This window comes from Rhagoletis pomonella, unplaced genomic scaffold (assembly GCF_013731165.1).
Source record: "Rhagoletis pomonella isolate Grant_MI unplaced genomic scaffold, Rhpom_1.0 Rhpom_scaffold_00007, whole genome shotgun sequence".
NCBI lineage: Eukaryota > Metazoa > Arthropoda > Insecta > Diptera > Tephritidae > Rhagoletis > Rhagoletis pomonella.
Window position 1 is genome coordinate 7183290 of NW_023458561.1, and position 8072 is coordinate 7191361.

Sequence of the window (8072 nt, forward strand, 5' to 3'; positions counted from 1 at the left end):
TTAAACTCAAAATATTAAAATTATTTAAAAAGTTATATGGGTTATAACATATGGGTATCAATCCAAATGGTTTTGATTATTTTATTTTTTTAACTATACATATATATTTTTATTTATTTTGTTATGTACTTCCTTTATGTACAATGTGCATGTCCAATTAAAGATATTTAATTTTGAATATTTTGTATAAAAATATAGTTTATTCTTTAACAAGACCCGTGTAAAACAAGTTTCCAAATTTGTGCAATATTAAAAAAAAAATTAACAAATGAGTAGTCCACTTGCAAACAGCGTTATGTGATTTTATAATAGAAAGCCATAAATTTGAAAAAAAACGACTACGACAACAAGTAACATTTAAATATAATCTTTTTTATTATTACCTGAAAATTTGGATAAATAAGAGCCTTATAAAGTTATAACATAACATAACATGACATAAGATAACATTAACAGTCTACACGACCTAAAGCAGTTTTCTAGGTTCATCAGAAGATGGATACTTTTGAAAGTTTATAAATAAGTATGATAGCGACTTTTGGAAGAAGAGTTAACATTGTATGCTATTTTTTCAGAATATAAAAAGATTTTGCACTGTGTTGTTAGTGAACATGAACCTACTTTAAATACTGGTACGTAATCCACCAAAACCTAAAAATCGAAAAAATTTTACGTAGTGCACTTTGCAAGTGTAGTACTCAAATCTTCGTACAAACTTCGAGCCATTTGAAACTTATACTTTATTCTACTGGAATTCAATGGACAACAAAACTGCATACTCAGAATCTAATTAAAAAACTCGAAATTTTTACGAGAATTTGTTGAATCTTTTTTTAAATTGCATAAATTTTTAAGGCAGTATAATAATTTTTTCGACTACTGTACAATGTACAAAAAAAGTGCGGTTTTTACGGTGGGATTACCAAACCTTGTACATTTTAAGACTTCTACCAAAATATTTCTGAAAAATAATAAGATTTACGTGAGCTGGACTGGTTTGAAAATACCTCTAAAATGGAGTTTTTTATGAATAAAAATAGTTTCTTAAAGGATTTTTTGGAAAAAATCCTCCCAGATGATAAACAGTTTAAGCTTAAAAAATCTACATAAAAATATTAAAAAATTGTATCAACGGAATCGTAATAATAAGAATTTGATGCTGTTTTTTAACTTTTTTCAAAGGTTTGGGTAAGAAAAACTTGAATAACTGCTGCAATACTTTACCGATATAGACTATGAGGTATCAGTGGAAAGGTATTTTCTCACCTTTTTTGTTTCTTTGCAAAACAAACTTATTCACGTCCCAAAGTTTTCTTTATCAAATACCAACACATCCTAACTCAACATGGAATGACACGCGTTTATCTTACCTTCCTCTTTCATACTTTGAATGAGCTAATTCGCAAAGAAATTCAAAGGGTGAGAAAATACCTTACCAATGATACCTCATAAGTTTAAATTGGTAGGGTTTTTGGCAGGGTTATTCAAGTTTATCTTAAACCAGTCTTTGATAAAAGTTCAAAAACAGCATCGAAAATCTCATTAGATATTATGATTCCGTAGAAAATTTGTTTAAAATATTTGTACAAAAATTTTTTAAGCTTAAACTGTTTGGTAATCTGAGGGAATTTTTTTCAAAAAATATTTGAGGAAAACTGTGTTTTTTTTAATAAAAACTCAATTTTTGGAGGTATTTTCAAATTGGTCCAGCTCACGTAAATCTTATTATTTTTCAGAAATATTTTGGTAGAAGTCTTAAAATATAATAGATTTCATAATTCCAGTGGAAGAATAGTACCGATTTTTTCTTGTATGGGGAATGATGCAGTCTACTGTTAATAAGTTGACTATGATTACTGGGCCGAGCTATCTAGTAGCACAATGCCACTAAGTGCATTTTAAAATTTTCAGGCAAAAGCCTCATGCGATTATCGATTATATTTTTTGTTGTTTGTGTGAAATATTTCATTTTTATCAGTATTTTTCTTTTAATCAAAATGTGTTGAAATAAAAGTGATAATAAATAAAATATTTTGCCAGAAAGACGAAAAAAAATAAAAAGCCCTTATAATTATTATAAGAAGTAAATAATATTCATCTTGAAATAAACGTCCCGAGAGACCACAAAAATATAACAACCCATATAATTATTATGAGAAGACGTAAATAATATTCGTCTTGAAATAAACGTCCCGAGAGACGAAAAAAATAAAAAGCCCATATAATTATTATGAGAAGACGTAAATCATATTCGTCTTGAAATAATCGTCCCGCGAGACGAAAAAAGATATTTCTCGTAAATAATTATTATACAAAGATGAAAAAAATTTCTCTTAAAACAAGGCGACGTTTTTGATCCTGAATATTAGGATAATAATTATTTTCGGTCTCTGATCAAAAGCCGAAATATGTACTTACGCACACATACATACATACATACTTTTTGTCTCCTTCCCTCACTTCCAACGCATGCACGTGTTTGCAAAACGATGACGAAGTGATTTTGTATGGGAAAACATTTATGTCCACATATTTGAATCAAATAAACATACTTAGAAGATATCAACCAATACTACCCATATACCAAACGAAAGGAAAACTCTTGAATTTTTGACTAAAGAAAACAAAAACAAAATCATTCGAGCGGTTTTCGAGCATTGTGGTAATAAAAGAAATTTGCAAATTTTTTCAAAAATGTTTGGCCTTAATATGCTCAATATTTGTTGAATTTATATAAAATCTGTACACGATAATATTTCTACTGCTCCAAAAACCTATATCCCGAAAATGAAAGTTATATCTGCAAATCATAAGTTGTTAGAGCACTTTAAAGGCTCAAAATTTACCCCAAAATATTTACCATTGTTTCCAGGACACACACCAAATCGGTTACTTACAGAAATGTATTTTTCAATAGGTTTGGAATTTTGTCTTTGAAACGCCTACGGTTGCCAGACGTACTGATTTTATCAGTACAGTACTGATTTTTTAACTCTTGTACTGATTTTATTCATTTCTTCAATCAGTACGATAATGTCCTGATTTTTCACAATTTGTATTGATTTGTACTGAATTTTCAATTCGAACAAAATACTTTAGGATTTTCTTAAGGTTTTTACATAACTTTGGAACTTCCTTAAACTGTACTGTAAAATGTTAGAAGAAAATAATTTAATTATAGTTGACATGTTTCAGATAATGTTTGATATGCCCAAAAAAATAATACAATAAAAAGATCAATCGTTTTACGGGCATATCGCCGGCTCGTTACGTAGCAGTTGCGATAATATGATGCAGCTTAAATTATTTAAAAAGAAGGCTGACATTTTTTTGTCGTGTGTTGTTAGTTATCTCGAAAATAAATAACAGTTTAATAACAACAAATTTTCCTTTAACTTACAACTCTTTTTTCACAATTTACTGATATTGTAAAAGAGTTTTGCGTACGAGACATTAAGGTAGATACTATTTCTAGAGAATTCTTAGTCTTTCAAAGTTTTTGCTTAGTTGAAAAAAGTAATTTAAGCCATGAGGAAACATAGATGAAGTCCTTAAATAGTGGTACTTTTCCACAGTTTAAAAAAACATGTAACTTAGATTTTTTTTTTTTTCAATACCACACTCAAACGAAGCAACTCTGAGAGGATCTATATAGTTTGCTTCCTGGCGAAAAGAGAGAAATCGGCTCCTAATTAAAATTTTTTAAAGTAAGCTTCAAATTAAAAGTAATTTTAAAATGAAATGTATTGAATTATTTGACTATTCAAGCGCTGAAAATGGAAATTATCTCATTATTACTATTAAAAAATTTCATGAATATAAAACAATTTATTGGCTTCTGAGTTCAATGATGTGTACTTTCATGTTAAAATGAATAAAACTTTTATTTTTTATGAACTATATTTTATTTAATATATACCAAAATATTGTCAAAAATAAGTTCTCCGGCGTTTTAAAGTATTATCTGTTACTTTCATTCATAATTTTGCTTTGAATAAAAATGTACTGAAAAGTACTGATTTTTTAAGCAGGAAAAAGTCGAACATACTGATTTTGCGCATACAAAATCTGTCGACCCTAGAAACGCCACGTCTTTCTTTGAAATCGCTTCACTAGTTCTCGTGCAATAAGCGTTTTCGTGAAGCTCTAAAAATTACAACTACAACATTTCAGCATAACCTCCATCTCGAAACGCAAGACGTATTCTACGTCAAAAAGTTATAAACATTAAATTAACAAAAGCAAAATAGCCAAAACTCAGCAGCAAGTGTATATGTAGAAAATAAATTTGTTTGATATCGATAGACTCTCTGTTACCGTGGTCCGATCGCGGAAACTCGTATATCTGCATATTCGTCTCTAGAAAAAGAGTTCCCACATGTCAAGAAATTAAATTCAATAAAGTTAAGTGTAATACTACAATATGGGATCAATCGAAATGGTTTTGAAAAGGCTTTATTTCTTAACTTCATGTATGAGGGTTGCCACCTGTTTACAAAGTTAACTCCGATTTGAATTATGGGTATTAGGTAATTGAAATATATACCACAACATGTGTGTCAGACAAAATAGGTTAAGAGGAATTCAGATTGAAAGCATTTTGAAGAGGGTTGCCACCTGATTACACAGTCAACCTCTAGTTGAATTGTTGGAAATAGATAGTCGAAATATGTATCACAATATGGGTGTCAAACAAAAGAGGATTATGAAGGTTATATCTTGAAAATATTTTGAAGAGGGCTGCCACCTTTTTGAAAAGTTGGGTTTAATTTAATATTCACAATTCAAATCAATACTAATATATATTTTAAAAGCCGTCTTTCTTCTGTTCGCTCGAGAACGGCTGAACTATTTTTTTTTCGAAATTGCTAACACCTGCTGCAGACGTCCCAAGGATGGTTATAGGCTAAAAAAATGTCTATATATAAAGGGAGCGTGGCACCTCCTATACAAACCGAATTTTTCATACTGCATATTAGAGTTGGGCACTTTAGTTCTTTTGAGTGAACCATTCACTTATAGTTCGTTCACCTTCTTCTTTAGTTCATATAGTTACTTTAGTTCAATTTACGAATATATTTTTGTTATTTTAAACAAAGTTCAATTATTTTTATTACCATCTTACATAAAAAACCTAAGCTTTGTTGTTTCAGTACAATACTTTTAAATACATACCTATGTAAATACATCATACAAATTGTATAAAAATTATTCAGCCTTTTTCAATCGATGGCATAAATTTTCAGTAATTGTAATCTTCTTAGCACTATTGTTATTACACAAAAATATTTAATTAAGTAAGTAGCATATTTAATTCTAACATTGTTTCAACCTTTTACTGAGTTTTCGTATAAATAAAATACAAATAAACGAGTATATAAAACAAACACTTTAACAAATTATCAGAATGTAAACAAATGTACTTACATACATATGTACGATATATAAACACTTATGTACATAGTGCTGTGCAAAAACATTAAATTAGAAAGCTTGTTATTTAATATGGTAAATGAATTATTATATTATAGGAATCAATCAAAATGTTGTTGTACCTTAACTACATACATATAGGAAGGTAGACACCGGTTTAAAAACCCAATTCAACATGGTTTAAGGAAATTAGATAATTGAAATATCTATCACAATATGGATGTCAGAGGAAAGAGTTTTGAGAAGTACCGAGGCATTTTCCTCCATATAAAAGTAATTGACCAGCATACTTTATATGGGAGAAAATTATTAAAAATTAACCCGATCTTCTAGCGGCTTGAAATTTGCACTTTAATCCACTAAAATTTAGAGAGCTATAAAACTGCGTACCTTGTTTTTAAAAAATTTTGTACATATAAAAAGTTTAAAACTTTTGAGTGTAATTGTTAAAGTTTATTTAATTTTTTAATTTTTTTACGAAGTTTGAAATGTGAATTTTCGTAGTGCTGATCATGTGATGTGCTGGACTTTAACACAAAAATTATAAATATTAAATAAACGAAAGAAAAATAACCAAAACTGGTCAAATGCCACTGGTATTACTCCCAAATCGTAAACTACATGCTGGAGAGCTGTAAAACCTTAGGATGTGCACTTCCTCCACAGTCAACTTGGCCAATACACCAGAACTTAAAAACTGTGGAAGAAAGGTACTTACCAAAAATAGCGAAAAGTATAATTTTTATGTACATAACAACGTAATAAACAAATGCAGTTTTTAATGCAAATTTGTGTTTTTCTGTGCAAGTAAAAATCTAGAAAACTACACGTAGGAAATAACAATTTGTTCAGTTCATATAATCGGTATAAGGTCCTAATTTAGAAATTAATTATAGATCATTTGAACCAAATCCACTGTTGACCAGTGTTATTCACTGGTTTTATTACTTTATATCTAATGAAACGTTTAAAATCAATAATCCTTATTTCTTGCAGCAATATATTGGAGCTGAAGAGACGTTATTTCAGATAAGTCGGACATGAGATAAGAGAAGTGTGAATGACACTGGTTTACTTTAATTCGTGACAAGAGTATAACCGATTTAATAGATTATAGTATCCTATTGGAAAGATTTTCACACTTAAAGAATATACAAATGCAAAAGCAAAACCGAGGAACATACTGTCTGCGACTTCATAGATCAGCCTGATACTAGCCAAAAGTTGCACCAAACGCGACAAATATTAGAAAGAAAATATGCAGGTTCCAGAGCGATTGGTATCACTATATATTGCAACTTGCGGACAAAATGGCCCCGGACTGGGAGCAGATGAAAAGGAAATAATACTGCTGGTGTACGTTGTTTTGGAAGCAAGCAGTGGCAAGGTAATATACAATAAGATTCTTTAAACAAAAAATTGACATTTCCCTTACTTCTGAGAAGATATCGTCGGTCCCTACAAAGAGTAGCACATTTCACTATTCGCGAGGAAGACTAGTACGTTTCACTATTAGCATGGAAGACTAGCACATTTCATTATTCGCGTCGAAAAGTAGCACATTTCAGATCTTTGCGTGGAAGAGTAGCACATTTCATTATTTGCGTTGAAGACTAGCACATTTCAGATTTTTGCGCGGAAAAGTAGCAGATTTCACCACGTGCGTTGAAGAGTAGCACATTTCAGGTTTTTGCGTGGAAGAGTAGCACATTTCAGATTCTCGCGTGGAAAAGTAGCACATTTCATAATTTGCGTGGGTTTAAGGGTTTAAAGTAAATCATAAAAGTGTAATTTCCATTAAAAATTCAAGTGCTTTTATTATATTTCTATAATTATATTTTACAATTTATGAAATTCAGATGGTATATAGCGTTTAGTGATCATTTGTTGAAAATATTCAATTAAATTAAAGTCCATTTAAAAAAACCCTGTAAGCCCACGCTTAAAACTTGGTAGAAATCTAAAAAAAATGCAACTAATTTCAATACAAATTTCAAACTTATTTACTCAGAAGTGTAACAATTTTTTTGAGTATGAACTTTATAGCTCATTCAATTTTAGTATGACAATGTGCAAGTTTCAAGAGTCTTAAATTTACCTTTGATTCTTTTTATCGCATTTGCTCCCATATAATGAATAAACACAATATCTTTTTATATGGAGGAAAACCGCAATAACGGAAATTTTTAGCCGCTTGAAACTTGTATATTATTGCAGTAAAATTGAAAGGCCTTTAAAACTTTATACTCAAAAAATTCTGACAAAATAAGTTTGAAATTTGGATGTACATTTTTTGACTTTTTTCTAGTTTTCTACAAAGTTGTAAACTTGGGTTTATATGGACTTTTTCAGAGAATGAACTTTATTTTAATGAAAATTCTTAAAAATAAATAAATAAACACAAGTGAAAAACAATATCACTTTGAAATGGGGTGCTCTTGATATGACTGCATGTACATATGTGTATGTTTCTCGTGTTTATAAATAGACTAGCGGTATCCCGGTGTGCTTCTCTACACCAAATATTGAAAAAAATATTGAAAAATTAATGAAAAATCCAGGAATTTTTCTATATGATTTTTTTTTTCTACATTGCAGCCATGTTTATACTTCACTTAATTTATCCGAAGAAAAAAAAA

General features: G+C 29.6%; 1 protein-coding gene across 4 annotated transcripts in view; it reads left to right on the forward strand.

Moving 5' to 3' along the window:
• Nucleotides 1–8072, forward strand: part of LOC118742288 (RNA-binding protein fusilli-like) — a 185367-nt gene that overhangs the window by 151447 nt on the left and 25848 nt on the right. For all 4 annotated transcript variants that reach the window (XM_036474243.1, XM_036474247.1, XM_036474242.1 and 1 more), the window contains one exon: nt 6430–6820. In XM_036474243.1, the coding sequence (XP_036330136.1) occupies nt 6692–6820 (129 nt within the window). In that variant the 5' untranslated portion in view covers nt 6430–6691. The remainder of the gene's footprint in view (nt 1–6429; nt 6821–8072) is intronic.